Source organism: Hipposideros armiger, unplaced genomic scaffold, assembly GCF_001890085.2.
Source record: "Hipposideros armiger isolate ML-2016 unplaced genomic scaffold, ASM189008v1 scaffold_134, whole genome shotgun sequence".
NCBI lineage: Eukaryota > Metazoa > Chordata > Mammalia > Chiroptera > Hipposideridae > Hipposideros > Hipposideros armiger.
In genome coordinates, this window is record NW_017731484.1 from 1,332,934 (window position 1) to 1,356,293 (window position 23,360).

General features: G+C 37.4%; 1 protein-coding gene across 8 annotated transcripts in view; it reads left to right on the forward strand.

The window, feature by feature from the left end:
• ZC3H11A (zinc finger CCCH-type containing 11A) overlaps window positions 1–17,636 on the forward strand; it is a 39,992-nt gene extending 22,356 nt beyond the window's left edge. For all 8 annotated transcript variants that reach the window (XM_019649698.1, XM_019649691.1, XM_019649694.1 and 5 more), the window contains 14 exons: window positions 756–879; window positions 1,569–1,772; window positions 1,898–2,014; window positions 2,284–2,364; window positions 3,192–3,302; window positions 4,321–4,383; window positions 5,735–5,827; window positions 6,496–6,564; window positions 11,929–12,432; window positions 12,773–12,852; window positions 13,780–14,107; window positions 14,612–14,778; window positions 15,162–15,229; window positions 15,637–17,636. In XM_019649698.1, the coding sequence (XP_019505243.1) occupies window positions 756–879; window positions 1,569–1,772; window positions 1,898–2,014; window positions 2,284–2,364; window positions 3,192–3,302; window positions 4,321–4,383; window positions 5,735–5,827; window positions 6,496–6,564; window positions 11,929–12,432; window positions 12,773–12,852; window positions 13,780–14,107; window positions 14,612–14,778; window positions 15,162–15,229; window positions 15,637–15,895 (2,268 nt within the window). In that variant the 3' untranslated portion in view covers window positions 15,896–17,636. The remainder of the gene's footprint in view (window positions 1–755; window positions 880–1,568; window positions 1,773–1,897; window positions 2,015–2,283; window positions 2,365–3,191; window positions 3,303–4,320; window positions 4,384–5,734; window positions 5,828–6,495; window positions 6,565–11,928; window positions 12,433–12,772; window positions 12,853–13,779; window positions 14,108–14,611; window positions 14,779–15,161; window positions 15,230–15,636) is intronic.
• Window positions 17,637–23,360: the final 5,724 nt, after the last annotated feature.

The following is a 23,360-nucleotide window of genomic DNA, read 5'->3' on the forward strand; positions in this document are numbered from 1 at the left end:
TTCCATTTTGGAGCTATTCAAATAGTATTGCTTTGAATATTTTTATACATATTTAGTGTATATATTAGAACTAATGTATGTATTTCTGTTGGACATATATCCTGTGATGTAGCAGTTTATTCTAGATGTGCAGGTATTCTTTTTTTTTGTTTTTTCCCCTCATTCTCCTTCATAAGAATGAGGTAGCTTGGGAAGGAAAAATACCATCCTCAGTGTGTTACATGTGCCTTGCTGTGGGAAGTCACAAATGGGAAAGTTTTTCTCAAATCCTTGAACTCTCAACTTCAAATAATAACTGGTTTATTTAGTCCTTTCTATGTACTAAGTGTTTTATGTATATTATTTCATTTAATACTTATAAGAAATCAATAGAGAGCCACTGTTATTCCCATTTTATAGTTGTAGAAAGTGAGACTCAGAGACATTAAATTGTCCAACATTACGTGGCCAGTAAGTAGCATAATAGAGATTTAAACCCTGTTATCTTTGATTCATGATCTTAACTACTGTAGTATCCTGCATCTCTAAATTAAGTGTAGGCATTTAGAGGGCAAGGAAGAAAGAATAGTAGATAAACTGCTTCCCAGCTCCCTTCATCTCTCCGGCACGCTTAGAGCTTGTGAATTTCAGCAACCCCTCTTCCTCCTGCTCAAAATTATCTCATGTTTCGGATTTTCGAACACCATGTATGAACTTTGTCCAGAAAACAACACTTCGTTTTTTAATTTGAAAACAATGTGTTTTTCCCCTTACAGAAAAAACGCAGTGAGATTCCTTGTTATTGGGAAAATCAACCAATGGGATGTCAGAAACTAAACTGTGCTTTCCATCATAACAGAGGACGTTATGTTGATGGTCTTTTCCTACCTCCAAGCAAAAGTGAGATATTTTTAATTTTAAAAGAATAATTACTATATAATGAACATCTACTATGTATACTATTCAAAGTACTTTATATACGTTGCTTTCTTATACTCTTGTGAGAGAGTGGTATTTGCATTTACAGATGAAGGAGCTGAACTTTATTAAGGTTAAATGACTTGTACATATTCATAAACTGATAAGTCACAATCCGAACTGTCACCAAAAGCCACGCAGCCTCACAAGTGTTTCCTGCATGACAGTTTAGATTACTGTAGCTTACTTCATTCCCATTTTCTTTTCAGACCCATAGAGGTTTTTGAAAGAAATGGATTCTCTGGGCCAAGATTCTTCTGGTTTGGTTCAAAAGTGTTACCTACTGTCTCTTAAAAGCTACTTCTTACTGAGCAAAAAGCCTAGAATTTCAATATTAAAATTACATGTCTAGAATTTGCAGTCACTATGCATCTAGCTAGCCTCCTGTTTATTCTGTGTTTTGAGTGCCCACTTTGAGTGTGTTTACGTAAAGTGAATAGTATTAACTAAATGCCACATTTTCCCTTCCTGGAAGTTTAGAGCCTAACTGGGAGATTAGGTAAAAAGACATAAATGCTGGTAAGGAAAATGCACCAAACTTATCATAGATGGTCATATTTTTGATGAATTGAGATTATAATTTTAATTTATGACTGATTTTGTATGTCTAGCTGTGTTGCCCACTGTGCCTGAGTCACCAGAAGAGGAAGTGAAGGCTTGCCAGCTCACGGTTCAACAGAACAAATTGTCTGTCCAGTCTAATCCCTCCCCTCAGCTGCGAAGTGTGATGAAAGTAGAAAGTTCAGAAAATGTTCCTAGCCCCACACATCCACCAGTTGTAATCAATGCTGCAGATGATGATGAAGATGATGATGGTAAGCTTTAGCTCTTTCTTTAAGGCAAATAAGTGATCAGGTCACTTAGTGAATTAGACAGAATCAGGATTAAAGCTCTAGGCCTGTTTTTAATTGTAAATTTGCCTTAAATGTTGATAATATAGATCAGTTTTCTGAGGAAGGTGATGAAACCAAAACACCTACCCTGCAACCAACTCCCGAAGTTCATAATGGATTACGAATGGCTTCTGCCCGGAAACCTGGAGTCAATTTAAAACAAGGTAAGAAGAGGCTGTATTGATTAAGGTTCCCACTTATAAATCTTACAGCAGTATTGAATGTGTTCAAACTATTTTAAATACCTTTGAAATTTTGTTCACGATTACCACCACCTCCCTGTTCCTTGCCCCCATTACACACATAACCCCTACACACACTTAACACAATGTCTTACCCATTTAGAAAACATCAGAATGCCTGCCATGTACAAATAAAACACAAAGGTGGAAAGGTGCTAGTTCCTCATATGATTCCTGTTTGCATTTATCAGGTGAATGTTTGAATTTTGGAATAAAAACTCTTGAGGAAATAAAGTCAAAGAAAATGAAGGAAAAATCCAAGAAGCAAGGTGGTAAGTCATCAGTTTTGACACAGATCATTGAATGTTGCTAGAAAAAAATACTTAGGACACTTTCAATAATAAGAACCATTGACAACAGCCAAAATGACTTCTGTGGCTGGTTTGAAGAAAAAAACGGACTTAAAATCATGGTTGCTCTTTCAATTCATTAAAGCTGTGTTTCAGTCCCTAGCTATCCAGAGCTAAGCAATAAAGAATCCGAAGGAACTTCTTTATCTTGAGAAATATAACTAAAGAGCAGTATATAAACCATATTAAAAGAGGAAAAACTTTATTTTGTAGTAGATGAATTAGTCTCAAGAGCTGCTAGGATTTTCTTCTGGAGCTTGCCTCAGCTTGGTTGATTTATATATTTACAACCCTAAAAGTTATAGTGTGAAAGTAGTATTTAGAGAGAATCAAGTGGTTGGTTCTAAGTACTCTCTTGGTAAAGTGTGTTGTATAGGAGTTGTGTTTTGCAAATGATTGAATTTAGATGAAAAAGGTTGAATTGACACACCTGATACCTGGTATGCTTCTGAGGTTAACTTTAGAATGTTAGACTTGTTGCTACATGAAAGTAGATTGAGTGCCTGAGTCACTCAAAACAATTTAATGTTTTATTTACACCATACCCTGGGAAGATAAGAAATAAGGATTATCTCCCCTTCTCCCACCACCACCCCATGTCACTGGGCAAACAGGAACAGAGAGACTGATTGACCTGTAGTTGTCTAGTGGTCTGTGTTGGACTGCCTGGTCACAATTAAATATTTCTTGATATGTGATAGCTTTATTTCCCATACATTATACTCTGTTTTTTGACCTGCTTTATTTAGAAGGTTCTTCGGGAGTTTCCAGTCTTTTACTCCAACCTCAGCCCATACCAGGTCTTGAAAAAGAGAATGTCCGGACTGTGGTGAGGACAGTAACTCTGTCCAACAAACAAGGTGAGGTATAGGTAGGTCTTCAGAGTTGTCAGGCTACCTCTTTGGAATAACTGGGAGAGCAAAATCCTTGTGTCTATTTTACCTTTGATGGATTTGCAGTAAGAGTTCAGTATGTTGGTCAGATAGAAAGATGAAAAGAAGTTAGTGCGTTTGACTCTATTTAAAAGGTTGAAATTCTTACTCATGCAATTCTCACATATATGTATCTTTAACTTTTATATTTACTGTTTATTTTTATCCACTCAACAAATTTTTTGACTGCTATTATGGATAAAGAACTGTAATAAATCCTTCAAGTTATAGAAATATTTCCCTTAATAGTTTTAAATCTAGTGAGGAATATGACGCAAGTAATTGTAGTATGCAGGTACAGGTAAATGTTTGTGCCATTCACACAACAAAGAATCAGGAAAGAGCTCACTTCTGGAGTGATCAAAGAAAGTTATATAACAGAGTTAGCTAGCAGTGGAGAGTAAGATTTTACTTAATATTATCGAAGTGCACAAGCAAAAGTATAGGTTGAGTTTATAACCAATTGATTAGAAGAATCAATTTTATGTTCTATTTACACATCATACCCAAGGTAGATAAGAAATAAGGATTATCTCCCCTTCCACCACCACCAAGTCACTAGGCAAACAGGAAGAGAGAGACTGATTGGCCTGTAGTTGTCCAGTGGTCTGTGTATACTTGTGTTTGTATACTTGGCTACTGTTGGGTTGTCGGAAAAGTTATGGCGCATTTTTGCAATGAAAAACAGAAAAAATACGTCATGACTTTTCCAACAACCGAATATTAATAATTAGTGCTGTGTTATTGCTTCCCTTTGGGCTGTGTATTTGGCTATTTAAATTATTATTTAATAGGTTAAATATTTTTGTTTTTAATGTAATAATATGCCTTAAGACTGAGATCTGATTTTCAAGAGACTGCCTGAGTGGATTTATGTTACTATCAGTATGTACTGAATACAGAAAAATGGGCTAATGGTAGAGAAATTCTTTTTTTGCCATTTCAGGAGAAGAACCCATGGTAAGATTGAACCTCACTGAGAGATTGGGGAAACGAAAATTTTCAGTAGGTAAGTTTTGTGCATTACCTTTGTTTTCTGCTTGTTTGTGTATTAACATGATACCTCCTCCAAAATCCTCTTGATACAAATGCCCTGAATTCTTGGCTGAAAGCACTTATAAAGTTTCCTCATGTTTTTAACATATGCATTATTACACCTTATATTGAAGTCATAAAAATTAAGTGTTATAATTTAATTTGAGTATGGCCAACTCTTTAGAAAGTACTAGGTTTAAACAACAGTAAAGAATATCTTTCTATGGACAAATTGAAATTTGAGTTTTTAGAGAGGAAAGGAGTATCCAATTAACAAAAATTCAGTCGCCGAATTTATTAGTGCTAGTTCATACTTAGGGAAGTATTTTATCCTATTAACTGAATAGTTTTGTATGTCTCAAAAGAATTACTTTGAAAATCTTCTCTGGCATCATAGGTTCCTTTATACTCTTTTAAAATGTAAATATGAAATCTTACATTTTGTGTGTTCTTTTGACACTATTCTCACTGCCTGAGAAATTTTAAGTAAAAAAATATATAGAAATAAGCTATTTTAATATCAGTATACATATAAACTTTGTGATTTGGGGTTTCATATTTAAATTATAAATGAGAAGAGTGAGAAAATTATACTCTGTGTAGCGTCTTTCACGTTTTTAATGGGACCCTGCAAAGTTTATATCTTTAGTCAAGCAATCCAAAAAAGTTCTACCGACTTGTCCAACAAACACAAGTTTTAACAACTCATGACATTTAAACAGCTTGTATTGAGCAGTGTAATGTAAGAACCCAGGAGTCTGGAAACTTGACTCAGGACTTGGCTCCATCACTAATTGGTTACTTGGATATGATACAGAATCTTTCATAACTTTAAATTTCTTATCTGGAATTGAAGAGATGGGCTATTTGGCCTTCAGAGTCTTCATGTCACACAAAAATTTTAAATTTTGTGATTCTTTTGCTGTCCTCTTAATCATCCCTGGTACATTAAAACATAAATTTAACTAGAATTCAGCAATTGGCCTATTAAGATTTTTTTGTACATGAAGATTTTTTTTTCCATGAATTCCTAGTTCTGAATTTTAGCCCTAACCAGCACTTATAAATCTTTTGTAATTTTAGTCAATTATTAGGTAAGTGTTAATTTATGCATTCTAATTTTTGTCCCTTTCTTTACCACTTTGTTTTTGGGACATTTTTATTCCTTCTCTAACACTGAGTACTAAGGAAGCTAGTGAATGAACACACCGTATAAATGCAGAAAACTTAAAGAAGTATTTTACTTTGTAGGTTTTTGCTTATATTTCTTGACCTGGCTGAAGATTGACTTGAACTCCTAAACTAAGTTAACCCTCTGTTTGTAGGTGGTGACAGTGATCCTCCACTAAAGCGTAGCCTTGCGCAGAGGCTAGGGAAGAAAGTAGATGCTCCAGAAGCTGACAAAACACCCAAAAAAGGTACCTTTGTTGCAGTGCGTTTCGTGTGTGAGTGTGTAGTCCTGACACTTGTGTCCTGTAGTGTTAATGGGTATGGTTTGTTACTCTTTTTGTTCAGATAAATTAGATTATTTTTGTTATTCATTTTATTCATTCAAACATTTGAGTGTTTGATAGATTCTAGGTAGACATCATTGGATAAAATAAACACCATCACAATCCTCAGGAGCTTCTAGTATAATGGCAGCTAGGAATACTTTTTATATATTGTGAATAATCCTGTGACAGGAAAAGTACAGTGTTATGGAAGCACAAGATTTGCAGCCAATTTGCCCTTCTCTTTGCCTATCAATTATATTGAAGACGTATAACTAACGAGCATATTCAAATTTCAGGGGGGAAAAAACCTTTCGATGCCAATAAGATTTTAGAAGGTTGTATGATAAAATTATATTATTAAATTCAGAGTTTTTGCTTTTCATATCTAAAGAAAGATAAACCTTTAAGCTCTCCAGAGTGCTTAAGGAGTCCATAATTCCCGTAGATCTGTACTGTAGAAAGAAAAGTTTAAGACCTGGAGACATTTTTAAAAAGCATTTGCATTAGAAGACTAATTAGTCTTGTGATATTTGACCTATAAAAAGCCTCTGTTCAACTTTTGGTTCAATATTTAAATTTTTTTTTAATAGCTCAAGTTTCCAAGTCTCTGAAGGAACGATTAGGCACCTCAGCTGGTCCAGACAGTGAGGAGGCAGCAGGTAGGTCAACCCGAAGACCAGCTTTTGATATTGTTTTCCTTGCTATAAAATCTTTACTATTTCTTCTGTTTACCTTTTGAGTTAAGTTAGGGCTTGTGATTTTCGTTTTTTTGTGGGGTTTTTTTTTTGGTTTTTTTTTAAGTAATTGATTACTTTCTGGCATGAATTCTCTTTTTGTACTTAAAAATGGCATAATGGATTGTTCATCATAGCATTGATAATAGGAAATTAGAAATAACATAAATATCCAACAAAAAGGAGTTAGATTAAGTTAGGGCAGTTGTATACTAAAATAATTGCTGTCATTAAAAGTCATGTTCTGAACAGTAATGAAAAAGGGTTGTAAAAGAACACATCACCTTAGGGTAAAATGAAGAGGTTTTGGTTTTTTTGTTTGTTTTAAGATTTTACTGGGGAATTGGGGAAGGGGAACAGTTAGGGAATTGGAGAAGGGGGACAGTTAGGGAATTGGAGAAGGGGGACAGCCAAATTGTTGTCCTTCAGTCTTAGTTGTGGAGGGCGCAGCTAGCTCAGCTCCAAGTCCAGTCGCCATCCGGCCGCCTGTCGACAGCTCAGGGCAGCTCAGCTCAAGGTGCCGTGTTCAATCTTAGTTGTGGGTGGGCGTAGTCCACCACTTCATGCGTGAGTCAAACTGGCATCCTTGTTGTTAGGAACATGTGCACTCACCAGCTGAGCCATTCTGCCACCTGTTAGCAGCTCGGGTGCAGCTCACTGGCCCATGTGGCAATTGAACCGGCGACCTTGTTGCTCAGAGCTCGTGCTCTTAACCATCTGAGTCATTTGGCTGGCCCCGTTTTGTTTCTGTTTTTGTTGATGAAATTGCTTTTTCTTTTTTTCTTTTTTAAGATTTTATTGGGGAATTGAGGAGGGGAACAGTGTTGGGGAATTGGGGAAGGGGAACATTGTGTTTTTCCAGGACCCATCAGCTCCAAGTCAAGTTGTTGTCCTTCAATCTTAGTTGTGACGGGGCACAAGCTCAGCTCTAAGTCCAGTCACTGCTTTCAATCTAGTTGCAGGGGAGGGAGGGGCAGGGTGTAGTCCACCATCCCGTGCAGGAGTCAAACTGGCAACCTTGTTAAGAGCACACGCTCTCACCAACTCAGTGGCAGCTCACTGGCCCATGTGGGAATCGAACCGGCAACCCTACTGCTCAGAGCTTGTGCTCTAACCAACTGAGCCGCTCAGCCAGCCTGGAAATTTATTTTCTTATAATAGAAATTTATTCTCAGGAAGAAGTCCACATGTATGAGATGATTTCAATTTTATAAAGATAAAAATATATCCCTAAATAAAAGACTGCAAAAAAAATACACCAGAATATTAACATTGGTTTTATCTGGGTATTGAGGTTTTAAGTAATAATTTCCTTCTTCAGATTCTTCCTGTACTGTAATTTTTAAGCTGTTTAAATTGCTAGACATAACTACGTAAGTGTATATATGTGTACAATTTAAAAAATAAAATGAACATCCATGTACTCAACTACTTAGCATATTTATACATTACTGGTTTTGGTTTGATGCTTTTTAATTTTTATATTTATATTTATGAATGGTGTTAGTCTGTGCTTTTCCTTTTTTTTTTTTTTTTTTTTAGCTGAGCCATCCTGCTACCTGTTGGCAGCTCAGCGGCTGCTCAGCTTGGGCTGGACTCGAACCGCTGTTGCTCAGAGCTCAAACTCTTGAGCAAGCTCTTAACCAACTGAGCCACTCGGCCGGCCCCTGTGCTTTTCCTTTTTTATTTGATCTTTATCTGATTTGGATATTAAGATTTTACCAACACTTACGAAAAGGGAATCTGATGTCTAGTATTCTTATTCTTTTGTAAAAAATATTTTTGTTTTCTCTTTATGGAATTCTTGTTAGACGGCGTTTTGGACATGCTCCACCAGTCTTTTAACCATGCCCTTATACATAATATCCCTTTGGGTTTTTTTGTCTCACCTTTTATGATCTTTGCTTGGCTTTATTTTCTAGATTAGGAATTGACAAATTTTTTCTATAAAGGTTCAGATAGTAAATATTTTAAGCTTTGCAGTCCACAGTCTCAGTCACAACTACTCAACTCTGCCATTACAGTGTGAAAGCAGCCATATGCAATATGTAAATGAATAACTGTGTCTGTGTTTGAATAAAGCTCTATTTATAAAATTTAGACCATGGCCAGGTTTGTCCCATGGACTTCAGTTTGCCATCCCTGTTCTAGATGGCTGATTTTCGACCAGCCTTGTCTTTTTAAATTATTCAGTCCTTTTTTACACCCTGATTTCTGGCTGTTCTGGGGTTTCTAATTTGAATTTTAAAAAAATGCTTGTATGTATTAGTTTGTCTACTTCATCACACTATTTATTTTGGTTTACTTTTAATGTTGTTGCTTTTCCATAATTATAAGTACCTGGCCTAGGTTTCCTCTGTGATTCTAAAGGTCTGTTTTCCAAGTAGTCCTCTCTCCGGGCTGAGAGACCTGACTTAAAATGTTTGCCTAAATGGAGAGGGTTATTAAAAGGCAGCTTGCAGGCTGGAAGGCTGAGGGGCTGATACGATTACTACAATAAGAAAGACTTTCTTTCAGAGTGCTACTGCTTTCTAAACTTTTCTAGCTTTGCTTTTTACTTTCTTCTCCCTCCCTCTTCCTTTTTTTGCTAGGCATTTGTGAAAGCCTAAAATTTTTCATGCTCTCCTTTTCTCCAGCCCCAGCATCCTCATAATGTGCTCCCTTCCCCAGTATACTCTCTTTTTAGGGAGCAGTTTTCAGTAGAAGGTCATGACTGGCCCAACTGTTCTATAGGGGTCTATAGGCCATCCTTAAATTTCTACCCACTATTGCTTTTCATACTAGTCTGGCAGTTTTCTTTGACTCTGTTGGAAGAACATCTCACTCCTACAGTTTATCTATTTCTGTTTTTCTATAAATTCAACATCTGCTTACTGTCTCAGAAATTGCTGAAGATTTATGTTCTGCCAGTGGAATCCTTGTTTTCCATTGTTGTGGATTTATTCTGCTTTTAATATCTTCTCTAAAGTTTTGATAAAATTTTGGTAGGGTAGGGAAACGGGCTCCATATCACCATTCATGTTGTACCCTCTTGGAATGGTAATTTTGAGATCAATCTACCATCTTGAAATGGAAGAATTTTTATTTTAAAAACCTAAGGAAATCAATCAGTAAATAAGTGCTTCCTATCTAACAGGTACTGTACTTAAATATGGCAGATAACTAAATGTAGTCACTGTTCTCATGAAACGTCTAGTATCGTTGGAAATACAGTCAATTATGGCACTGCACGATGAGTGCCGTGATTAGAGAAGCAGACTAGATTTGGAGGGTGTCAGGTTCTAAGGTAAATTCAATTAAAACTAACTGGGAAGCAACAGAAGTGAGACTAGTAGGGACTATTCCACGTAGAAGCAACAGCATATTCAAAGGTTCAGAAGGTGAGACAACATGATGTGTTTAAGATTGTAAAAGAATATTTTTTGTTTTCGATCTTTCATTAAAAGCTGTTACTTAGTGATTAAATATGTGTGTTTATAATCTCCAAATTCTTGTTTTTTCCACATCACTTCACCACATCACTTCATTATTTCTTTCTTTAGCCCTCTAGTAATGAGGATATTGCATATCTGCCAAGTGTGAAGTTTGATCTTTAAACAGATGTAGAATGATTAATGTGTCATTAAAAATAGCTCGTCAGGGCCAGCCGAGTGGCTCAGTTGGTTAAGAGCTCAAGTTCTGAGCAACAACAGAATCGCTGGCTCGATTCCCACATGGGTCAGTGAGCTGCACCTGAGCTGAGCTGCTGCTGAGTGGCCGACAGGTAGCTGGATGGCTCAGTGGTTAGAATGTGCACCCTTAGCAACAAGGTTTCTGGTTCAACTCTCGCATGGGATGGTGGGCCATGCCCACCCACAACTAAGATTGAACATGGCACCTTGAGCTGAGTGGCTGTGAGCTGCCGACGGGCAGCCAGATGGTGACTGGCGCCTCCACAACTAAGATTGAAGGACAACAACTTGGCTGTTCCCCTTCCCCAATTCCCCAATAAAAAAAAAATCTTTAAAAATAAATAAATAAATAAAAGCTCGTCGGTGGCCTGCCGATCTCTGGGCCTTTCCCATTTTTCTTCTGTTTTGTCACCTATTTTACCTTTTCTTAATCCTTTAAAAATCACTTAAATATTACTTTCTCTGAAAAGCTTCCTTTAAACAGTTCCTAGTCAAAGATTGGTGTTCTTGCTTACATGCACCTATATAGCCTTATACTTACTTTTTTAAAGCTGTTATCATTATCATACTTTGTTGATTCATTATTGGTCTGTTAGACTGTAAACTGCATGTGGGTAGAGATTGTATTTTGCATTTTGCTTGCCATTACATTTCTAGCAGTGTCAGCATGTGTTTATGAGTGAATGGAAAAATTAATTCGTTGCTTTTTTTTTTAGATTTTTTTTTTTAAGTTGGAGAATTGGGGGAGGGGAACAGCGCTGGGGAATTGGGGGAAGGGGGACAGACAAGTTGCTGTCCTTCTGTTCTTCAGTCCAGTTGTGGAGGACATTGCCTCACTGGCCCAAGTTGGCACCATCATTGCACTCCTCCCGGGCGAGGCAGATCAGTTGCCAGCCTCTGGACGGCCGCTCACAGTGGCTGCTGATGGCTCATGCTGGCTGCTGGCTACACATGGTAGCCCATGGCAACCCACTGCAGCAGGGGCTGCATCCTACGCCGTCGCCGGCGACCCACGGCAGCCCAGCTCCAGGTTGAGCTGTTGTTCAGCATCTTAGCTATAGAGGGCAGTGTCACTGGCCCTCATATGTGGGATCCGAACCGGGGCCCTCTGGCATCCCAAGCCAGTTCTTAACCAACGCGCCACTCAGCTGACCCTAATCGTTGCTGTTTTTATTGGTAAGATTTATAATAACAAATTTCTCCAACTGATAAATGGCTTTCAGGTTCCTCAAAAATAAATTTCTGAATGGAAAGCCAAATCAGAAATTTTGGCCTCCCTATGAGTTTTCCTTGAGGGCCACTACCTGAAACATGCAGTATTCTAAAATTGAGATGGGGCCGGCCGAGTGGCGCGATGGTTAAGAACTGGCTTGGGACGCCAGAGGGCCCCGGTTCGGATCCCACATATGAGGGCCAGTGACACTGCCCTCTACAAAAAAAAAATAATAATAAAAAAATAAAATTGAGATGGAAACTAATGTACTTTTGATCATTTTAATTGCCTACATAAATGATACCACTCTGTTGCACTCTGTCCTGATGCAAGAATAGAGAGACCATAAGTCATTGAAAGATGAATTCCAAGTACAGTGACTTGTTTTTTCCCCCATGAAAACAGAGAGAGTTACTAAAGCTGGTGAGATCCACGTTAAGACATTGGAAGAAATTCTTCTTGAAAGAGCGAGTCAGAAACGTGGAGAACTGCAAACTAAACTCAAAACAGAAGGACCTTCAAAAGTTGATGATTCTACTTCAGGGACAAGAAGCTCCTCCAGTACTCGAATCAAAACCTTCTCTGAGGTCCTGGCTGAGAAGAAACATCGGCAGCAGGAAGCAGAGAGACAAAAATGCAAAAAGGATGTAACCTGCATCAAGTTAAAGACTGATAATGAAATGAAAAAACCAGTGGTTTTACCACCCATAGTTGCCAGCAAAGGACAATCAGAGGAACCTGCAGGTAGAACAAAGTCTATGCAGGAGGTGCATATCAAGACACTGGAGGAGATTAAACTAGAGAAGGCACTGAGGATACAGCAGTCTTCCGAGAGCAGCACCAGCTCCCAGCCTCAGCCTGAGGCCACCCCGGCAGCAAGGCGGCTTCTCCGAATCACCAAAAAATCAGGTAAAAGCTTGATCTGTAGTGCCACTTGTCCAAATAATATTTCGCAGGGCAGTGTTCCATAGGATATTTATAGGAATTCTGTGAGAACTTTTCTTCACTCAGATAACTTTTGAAAACCACTGGATTAAATGAAATTAAGCTGTTTCTGGACAGCAGCACTACATACACCTTTGATATTTTAATGCACATTTTGAAACTTGGGAGGATTAATTGGCTTTATGTACAATTTTATTTGTCCTATCTTAACATTACTTTCATTCAGAAAAGTTTGTTTAACTTCATCTGTCATATAGTCTCTGCCTAAATGAAATAATTAATGATGTGCTCAATGTGAATATAGGTATAAAAGAGGAAAAGAAACTTCAAGAAGGAAGTGAAGTTGCTTCTCAGAGTAGTGTTACTAGAACAGAGGCTAAAGAGGTGAGTAAAAATTATTTTATAATTTTGTTCATGGCAAGTGAAGGCTAGATGAAAGGAAAAATGTGCTTTTTAGTATTAGCTTATAATAAATTTCTGTTTAACACTTCACTGATATATTAGGTAAACAGTCTTTCACTATGCTTATAATTTTCTGTTGTGGGGGGGAAGTTTTTTTTCTATGGGAGTTCTCTGTACTTTTCTGTATATCAACAGTGTTCTCTTGTCCTTTTAAAGTTGTTTTTAATTGGCCATTAATATTTTTTAAACTTAAGGTTTTTTTCCTGCCTTTGAGAGTAATGCCAATGCATTGTACAAAACTTGGGAAATTTTATTTTTATAAGAATGAGACACTCTGTAATTCCACAGCCTATGTGTAACAACGATTCATTTTTTTAATGGATTTCCTTCAAGCCTTTTGTTTATATACACATTTATGTGAACTTGTTTAATGTTGGATTCATGTTTAGAATATAATTGAAATTTTACAGTACATAAACTTGCTGTGTGCTGTAACTTCACCATGTTAATAATTTTTCAAGACATTTGCTTTTATTGGCCACATAGTGTTCTATTTTACAAATGTAGTCTGTTTCTGGACATTTAGGTTTTGTTTTACACAATTAAGATAATGAACATCTTTGTACAGAAACTTTTGTGCAAATATCTGATTATTTAGAAATCATTTGTATTAGACTTACGGTCATGATTGTGTAGCCTGTAGAATTTGGGTTTTTATTGTTCCACACATTTTTCACCTTTCATTTTTACCTGGTGTTTTTTATTTAATATCAAATGAAGAGCAAAAGCTCTTGTGTTCTGGATCATGTGACATTGCTTGACCTAGATGTTAGCCTTGTAACTTAGTAACTATCATACAGGTTGTTAGAGGGACTAGATTTTAATTTTGTCATTTAAATTTATCCATAGGCTTCAGATGAGACAACAGGAGTTGGCATCACTAAAATTCAAGTCAAGAGATGTGAGACCATGAGAGAAAAGCACATCCAGAAAGAGACAGAGAGGGGAACCTCACAGAAGGAAAAATCAGTTTTGACACCTGTTTGGGGAGATGTAGACTCTTGCAATATCCACATAGAGAAGCCGGTGCCCACCAATGTGCCAGGCATCACACGGCCCCTGACAAGGCGGCTTCCCATAAAGCCATCTCAGAAGGCAGAGGTAGAAACCTCAGGGATTGGGGACTCAGTATTGAATGTGAAATGTGCAGCACAGACCTTGGAAAAAAGGGGGAAAGGTGAGTGTTTTTTCTAGTGTGTTGCTTTAGGATCTCAGAATTAACAAGTTTCAGTAATTCCCTGGCAACAATTGGGTTGCATTTCATTTGCTTTGTATCCTGGTCACACAGGTGGATAGTAACAATTCTTATAATTCTATTTAAAAAGACAAAACTGGAAGAGTTTCTTTCTCAATTTAAAATTATTATTTAAAAATATTTGCCTTAAACTTTTCTGTGGTGTATCTTTCCTCTGGTTTTGAAGAAAAAAAAACAAGGAATAGAAAAGCAGTAGCGAATTCAAGACCCACTGAAAAGGAACCATTTGAATATATATCTATATTGTGGCCGCATGTAGTGCAGATTGCTTGTGGATCACTTTCAGTCTGGATTTGTTGTTGCTTGTTTTGTTTTTAATTATTTGTCGTATATTTAATACTGTGAAGGAATTTTTATATTTTGAGTCACTCACTATGTAAAAGGGATTTTTCTAGCTGTTAATCAAACATTTTCTGTTGCTTGTAGCTAAACCCAAAGTGAATGTGAAGCCATCTGTGGTTAAAGTTGTCTCATCCCCCAAATTGGCCCCCAAACGCAAGGCAATGGAGGTACACCCTGCTGCCATTGCAGCTGTGAAGCCACTCAGCTCCAGCAGTGTCCTGCAGGAAAGCCCAACTAGAAAAGCAGCTGTGGTAAGCAGCAAACCCAACTCAGTGATGCTTTGTCTATCTGTTAGGAAAATGCAGATTAACACTCTGTTAGCTCTCTATCTACATTGGTGTGTAGTATTTCCTGCCATTTTGTAAGCAATTTAGTTGTTTAGGTTGTTACTGTATTTTACATTTACAGCTAGACATTTGTGGAGTGGTGGCAAGATAGGATTTTTAAAAACGAATTTTGGGGTGCTTAAAATATTTTGCTTATTTGTACAGTCAACCTTTGGATTATTTATTCTTGGATTCCCAGGCTTAAAGAATAATAGCCCTGATTCTAAATGGGTAGCAAAAGAAAGTGAATATGCTCAAATAAAAAAGCCTGACTCTCCCACTGAATTACCTTACTTTTACTTTTGTAGGCTGTTGTCCCACTCCTTTCTGAGGACAAATCAGTCACTGTGCCTGAGACAGAGAAACCTAGAGACAGGTAATACCTTGCAATTCTTTTAAATCAAACTTTAGACCACTATTGTCAATGCTCTCTAGGGTATAACATAAACATTTACAATTTAGCCACTTCTAAATAAATCTGCTAAATTTTAAATTAATTGCAATAAAACATGATGCTCAGGGTTGCTGTTTTCTTCAGATGCCTTTCTTTCTATTTTGCCTGTATTACTTAAAAAATGTTTTAAACACCTATCTGAATTCTGCTTTAAAAGGATGAAAAGTACTAATTTTGTCTCAAATTAGTAAAACAATTCCTTTTGTGTGTCTTCAGAAACAACTCTTTGCTAATAACTGTTTGTGTCCCTGAGACTAGGTGGTCCAGCCAACAGTTGACACAGGGCAGTTTTCTAATAATCTTTTGGGTTTGTTTGTTTTTCCTTACAGTCTTGTGCTGCCTCCAACCCAGTCTTCTTCAGATCCCTCCCCACCAGAAGTATCTGGCCCTTCCTCATCCCAAATGGCCACAAAAACTCGCCGACTCAGCTCTGCCTCAACAGGAAAGCCCCCACTGTCTGTGGAGGATGATTTTGAGAAACTAATATGGGAGATTTCAGGAGGCAAATTAGAAGCTGAGATCGACCTGGATCCTGGGAAGGATGAAGATGACCTTCTGCTTGAGCTGTCAGAAATGATTGATAGCTGAAGGTGGTAGTGGAACATTTGCCGGGGGGAGGGAGGAAAAAAAAAAAAAACTCGCCAAAACCTGGACTTAGTTTCATCTATTATAACATTTACCCAAGATGGTCATTTCTTTAGTCTAGAATTTGCCCCAAATCAGAAGTGTACCTCTGAATTATCTGTATGTGTCCTGGATTCCTTGGGGTCAGATTTTTAAAGTCCCTTTGATAACCATTTTGTCCATTTGATGCCATTGTTTAGCATCTTCAAGAAAAAATTTTGTCTTACCCCTCTCTCCACAAAAAGACTGAGGGAGATCCAAGTGAAGGGTGCAAGAGAATTAGTGACTGACTCCTTGAGGTGTTCGTCAGTTTTGGCTTTTTTTCCCCTTTGTTTTATTATTTCTTTTATGTATTGTCTTAATGTGCTCAATGTTACCTGAATTTTAAAAAGACGAAGACAGCTGCTACCATTAAGGACCAAATTTCATGCTACCACTGAACAACAAATCACTCAGTCTGTTAAATTGTATGTCTTTTTAAAGGTATTTGGAGATTAAACTAAGCTTTAGAGCTGAGCAGCTCAGGAAGCCTGTAATCTGGACATAACTTTTTAGACCTGATTTTCATGTTTCTGCTGCTGTGTAAGCCTCTGAAGAGCAATAGCTAATTTATTATTACTGTAATTTTTTAAGGCTTTAAAGTGCCTCAGGGGTCCTCTGAAACTAATTTTCTATTTCTGGGATTCCCTGGATTCTTAATAAGAGATGGTGACATAATGATTAAGGAATTCTTTTTATTTGGTATGAAAGTTGTCCCTTCTCTTCTTTAGTACTTGCCTCCTACTAGCGTTGAATTGTCACAGGGATGAAAATTGGTTTAATTTTCTATTTCTGACTCTCCTAGCAAACTCCTCTTGCCCAGTATTTATTTGGTGTTCTTTAACTGCCTGAGGGGGAAAAAAAGAATTCATTCAAGCTGCCAGTGTTTATCTATGGACTGTAGCAGTACAAAGAATTGTACTGAAGAAGAGATTATTTGATATGTTCTGGGGGTGTATTGCATACCTTCCAGTTTTCTTCATTTCTGAATTGAATTTTTTTTCCTTGATGTTGGCCTCCTTCATATCGCCTCAAGGTTTAGACCGAAGGAACAAGTATGTTGGGGATAATAGTCTTGAAAGGAGACATTTGTACATAATCGAAAGGAAGCAGAAAGAAGGACTTGTCCGTTTTTATATTTTGCTGTTAGGTGGCCAGTTGTGTTTCTCACAGGGAAATCTGACCCACCTGTCATGTTGGCTCCTAAGGAACTGCTGTTATAAGCGGCTCATCCAGAGTTGAACGTCATGTCGCCTTGTTGGGAATATGGAAAAGGAAGAAAGCCACAGGACTGCCCATTTGGTCTTGGGAAGATCTCATGATTCTGCACAAGCAAAAATGACTTGAAATTTATGTATAGACACCTCTCTACCAATCCATCTTCACCTGACTGAATGTTGTATAATAGCCCGTCTCCAAAGCAGGGGTGGAATGTTCTGGTTTCACCACAGATTTTCTATTCATTTCATTTTTGGAATCAGCTTATAGATTCCAGGTTTCATTTGTATATAACCTTATTTTGCTTTTTAAAAAATAATTTTGTTTCATATTTAAAGCCCTTGTATTCATCAATGATTCATGCTCAGCATTATTTGAACCATTTGCCATTACACAAAAAGAAATACTTATTTGTGTTTTAAATAAAACTGGTGTAGGAAAGTCTTGACATTGTGAGTTAAGTGGTCGTACATCACTTCAGCCTAGGATCTGCCTCAATAGAGGCCGCATTCAGAATGTTGGTCTTTTGTGCTCCAATACCACAGATACTATTTGGCTTTAGAAACCTTTTGCAAGGCATATTTCCAAACTTATCCACAAGTATGCTCAGTTTTAGCCACATATGCTTTAGGTAAGAATGAATATTATTATTTGTGAGGATTTTTTTTCTGACACTTAGCCATTACCAATGTAACTCAAGGAGTGCCATTAATTTTTTTAAAAGAGGAGTTAGAAGTGATCTTAGATGGATACAACAATTCGGGATTTTCAAGCATGAAGGCATAGAAATTTGTTTTTTAAGATTTATTGCGGAATTGGGGGAGAACAGTGTTGGGGAATTGGGGAAGGGGAACAGCCAAGTTGTCCTTCAGTCTTAGTTGTGGAGGGCGCAGCTAGCTCAGCTCAAAGTCCAGTTGCCATCTGGCCACCTGTCAGCAGCTCGCCACTGTTCAATCTTAGTTGCGGGTGGGCGTAGCCCACCATCCCATGCAGGAGTGGAACCAGTAACCTTAGGAGCATGTGCTCTCACCAGCTGAGCCATCTGCCACCTGTTGGCAGCGCAGCGGCAGCTCAGCTCAGGTGCAGCTCACTGGCCCATGTGGAAATCGAACTGGCGACCCTGTTGCTCAGCGCTTGTGCTCTTAACCAACTGAGCCCCTGAGCAGGACCCTGAAAACTTTAATTTAGGAAAGTCCAGGTTTTTTTCAGTAGTGTGCCATTTTTTGTTATGGGAGTACATATAAATTTGTTAGCCACCAAAGAACGTAACTTTAATAATTACAGCTTCACAAATAAAGCTCATTCTATATTGGTTAAAGTTTTCTGATCCTTTTCTAAAATTGGCTTTATTTTGCCAATATTTCTCCAGTCTTTAAAATATTTGCTTTGAATTTGTCAGTTTAGCAACAAGAACTGTGTGATCTCCAGTTGCTACTTCCATAAGTAATGCTTTTAAACTAACATTTATTGAGTACTTAGTATGTACTTGTAATTCAGTAACCATTTTGACACTATAAACACTGCATTAAAGATCACTGTTTTTTCATTGTAGTGTCAGTGTGTTCAGATTTAACAATAAGAAAGTAAAGGTATATGCACTTGATTTTGATTCATTGAAACTTTGAAGAGCTTTTTCTTAAATCTTTAGAAGCTGCTCAATCTATGCAAGTTTCTATATACAACCCACAGATCTGATGGCATTAACAATTTATTTGAACTCTGCTTCAATTTATTTGAATTGACAAAATGGTATTAGTTAAGGGCATGAGCACAAAATACTTGACCATTTTCTTAATATTGTAAAATAAAATAGGCAAAGAATAGCAGTGACAATAAGAACAGCAATCCAGGTTTTAACTTTATATTTTTAAAAATCAGAAAGTCACAAGATTTACTGAGTGGGCCTATTAAAGTATGGACTGTATTTGGATTTGGTTGGGTTTAACTGCTAAGGTATTTACTGAGTTTGAATCTCTGGTGATGAGCAAAACACTGTAGTAAAACTTGGTATTGCCTGTCCCTACGGGTTTTTCATCTTTAGACTGACAGGTTTGTCCTCAGGAGTAAAATAACATCCTGTAGAGTTAAGAATAAGAGTAAACAGCCAAGATTCAGACAGAAAAAGGCAGAGAAGGAAAAATGCTCAAATAAAAGACTCCTCTTGTTGAATAAGTACAAGTGAAATAGGAAATTGGATGGATCAAGAACACTCAAACAGGAGGAGAAGTTTCAAGACCAAGGTTTTGGCAAGTTTGGTCTCTCGCTTTGGCTTGCATATGGCCATCTTATTATACCCTTACATGGTCTTTCCTCTGCATGCACATATCTGTGTTTTAATCTCATAAAGACACCAGTTACCTTGGATTAGGGCCCACCCACATGACCTCATTTAATCTTAACTACCTCTTTAAGGGCCTATCTCCAAATACAATCACATACTGAGGTACTGGAGGTTAGAGCTTCAACATACAAGCTTCGTGGGGGCACACTTCACCCATAAGGCATTCAGTAAATATTTGCTGAGTGGCGTGTTGGTTGAGTTGGCTTGGAACGCCAGCTCTGAGCATCAGGGCCCTGGCTTGGATCTCATATGAGGGCCAGTGACGCTGCGCCCTCTATAGCTAAGATGGTGAACAACAGCTCAACCTGCAGCTGGGCTGCTGTGAGTCGCTGTCGCTGGCGTAGGCTGCAGTGGGGCTGACCAGCAGCGGGTGTGAGCTGCCATCCAATGGCTGGCGAGCAACTGCCTCACCAGGGAAGAGCACAATGATAATACCAATATGGGCCAGTGAAGCGACGTCCTCCACAACTAGACTGAAGAACAAACCAACAGCAACTTGTCTGTTCCCTTTCCCCGATTCACCAACTCTACCCCTCCCCAAATTCCCCAATAAAATCTTTAAAAAAAAAAATTTGCCGAATAAATGAAAACGTTCTTGACCCGCTTAGGGACTGTTGATCTTTGCTAGACTGCCCCTGTCTTTTCTCATCCCCATTCTTTGGCATGCTTCTAATTAATCCCAGCCATTTAGCAAGTTATAAGGCTTCTGGTTGAGATGGAAGGCACTGCAAGCTGAGAGGAAGGAGTTTCTTCAATGTTTGAGAAGCCTGGAGGTGCCCCTTCTCAGGGTATGTCTCTGGACTAGTAATTCTCAAGCTTATTTTGCAGATACCTTGGGAGTGACATGAAAATCTCAAATTTTACAAGAACATTAAGATTAGTTGCAGTAAAAAAGAAATGTTTCATAGTACTTTCCACTATCAATTAATTCATTGAATTAGTGATATATTCATTGCAAAGCTTCAAGATTCAAAATGTATATAATGATATTCATCCTCCCTCCTACTACTACCCCAGCTACCCAGCTCTCCAAAACCAATGTTATCAGTTTCCCATATATTCCACAGATATTTTAGGCATATACAATAAGTCCTTATTTAACATCATCAATAGGTTCTGCACTTCAAACAATGTATAATGAAACCAATTTTACCATAGGCTAGTTGATATAAACAATAATTAAGTTTCTAGGCATCTCATCAATGTTAAAACGAAATGATGCTGAATGAAATGTTATCTGAGGACCTGATATATAAGCAAATATACTTCCATACAATATCATGTATAAAACACGATATTCTGCACCTTATTTTATTATGAATGTTTATATTTTTATTCTGAGTAGTTTTAAATTGTGAATTACAAATTCATTACAAATCCTGTTTCATTTATACCCTTACCAAATTATCCATTCCTTTTTCTGGCCCCTAGGGCTGAGACTAGGGTGAGGTAAGCAAGGTACCTGGGCATAATTCAAGGAGGTACTCACTCTTGGGGTTATACTCGCATATAGGAGTGTGACTCCTTAAATTTTGCTCCTTAGGCTTGTCCCACTTGAGATCCAGCCCTGCTGGGTCCACTAGATTATTTTGAAGTAAATCTCAGATATGTCATAGCTTGGTTTTTGTCTTGCTGTATATTGGGTATCATTTCATATCAGGACACAAAGAGCTTCTTCAGTCTTGACTATAGTTGTCTATAGTACTACACTCTGTGAATATGCAATAATTGAGCAAGTCCCTATTGATGGACATTTAGGTTGTTTCCTGTCTTGGTGTTTTAAAACAATAAGTATTAAATTATACCGCACATGTAAGTTTATCTGTAGAATTAAATACCTACAAATGGAGTTTAATCATTGACATTACCACTACTTTTTGATCTTTGCCAGTCTAGTGGGGGAAAATGCTGTCTCGGTGTAGTATAGTTTGCATTTGTCTTATGAGTGAAGCTGGGCAACTTTTCATGTTTGAAGACCATTTGTATTTTCTTTGCTGTCAACTGATTGTTCACATCCATTGCCAATTTTTATTTTGGGTCTTTGTGTCAGATTAAAAATAGCTGCAAATTGTTTAACACATGTCCTGTCCAGGGGTGGGCTCTGTTTTTCCAGCCCTTGAACCTGGGGTGTGAATACTATACTAGTTCTAGGCTTGGCCTTTAAGGGTAACTTCAGCCTTGGTTTCTTAGAGCCCTGGGCCCCCGTATGAGAAAGCATACTACTCTGCCAGAGAGGCCAGGTGGTGAGGCCCAGAGGCTACACAGACATGGAGAAGGACCCACCTGAGGCCAGCCTTCCAAATACATATACCAAGGCCTTAGATATGTCTTCTGGAGCAGAAAAATCACCCAGCTGAGCCCTACCCAAATTCTTGACTCACAAAATCATGAATTATAACAAAACAGTTGTTTTAAACTACTAAATTTTGGAATATTTCTTACACAGCAATAGAGAACCAGAACAGCGTTTTTTAAAAGCTTTTTTATATATTAGCCATTTGTTTGATATAAAATTAGCCATTTGTTTGATATAGTGCAAATATATTTTATACAGTGCAAATATGTTTTTCCTAGATCTTTTGACTTTGCCTATTATGGTGGCTTTTTAGACATGTAAAACTATAATTTTTATGTAATTGAATTTATCATTTTCTTCTAAAAACCAACTAAAGCTTAAAATTGAGGAAAAGATAACTTTTAAGAACAAGAGATATAAAATATCTATGATTAAACTAGATAAATGAGAAAAAAGAAACTAAAAAAACCCAAAAATTTCTCAAAGACTCAAAGGAAAATTTGAACAAGTAGAAAGACATCATGTATTTAGATTTTTAAAAATTAATTCTAAGGTTCTAGAATTTAATGTAACCACAGTAAAAATACCAAAAGAATTTTTTTAATTAGATAAGCTAATTCTAAAGTTTGTAAGAAAAATAACCAAGAATAGCTAGGAAAATTCTACATACTTCTAGTCATATCAAATAAAACATTATAAATCTACAATACTTATAACAGTGATACACAAAGATCAATTGAACAAAATATGCACTGTATACATACATATATGCGTACATATACTTGGTATATTTATAAATGTAGCATTTTAAATTGAATGGGGACAATGGGGTTTTTTTGTGGGGGGTTTTTTTTTTGTAATGATGTTAAACTGGGCAGCCATCTAGAAATTAAAAGCTGTATCAGTTCTAGCATACACTGGGATAAATTCTAGACTAAATGTCATTAAAAGATTTCAATGTAAAAAAGCAAAATAATTTTTTTAAAAAGCAAATCACTTCTGATGAGTTGTATAATCAGTCAAATGACTGGTTATAGAGATCAATCCCCCAAAGTTTAGAAATCATTTCAGAAACAGGAAAATGCCAAAAGCAAGTAGCTAAGCATCTCTGCCTCTATATATGCTGTCTTTAAATTTAGCAGATGTTGGGCTGGCCAAGTGGCTCAGTTGATTAAGAGCTCACTCAAGAGTTTGAGCTCTGAGCAACAGCGAGTTCGAGTCCTGGCCTGAGCTGAGCAGCCACTGAGCTGCCAACAGGTGGCAGGATGGCTCAGCTAAAATAAATAAATAAATAAATAAATACAGCAAATCTAACGAGTTTCCTCTGTGCACAACATGATGCTCTATTAGGTTTGGCAGGGAAATTTCTTAAAAGAAATAATTATCCCATGCATTTTCTAGCTCTCTATAGTTTAAAAATCACTTTCATATTCTTCGTTCTCAACACCTTTATGAGGTTGGTATTAGTATTATTCTCCTTAAACAGAAGACCTCAGTTAAGCAAGTTATGTTTCTGCCACTTGCCACTTGTCCCC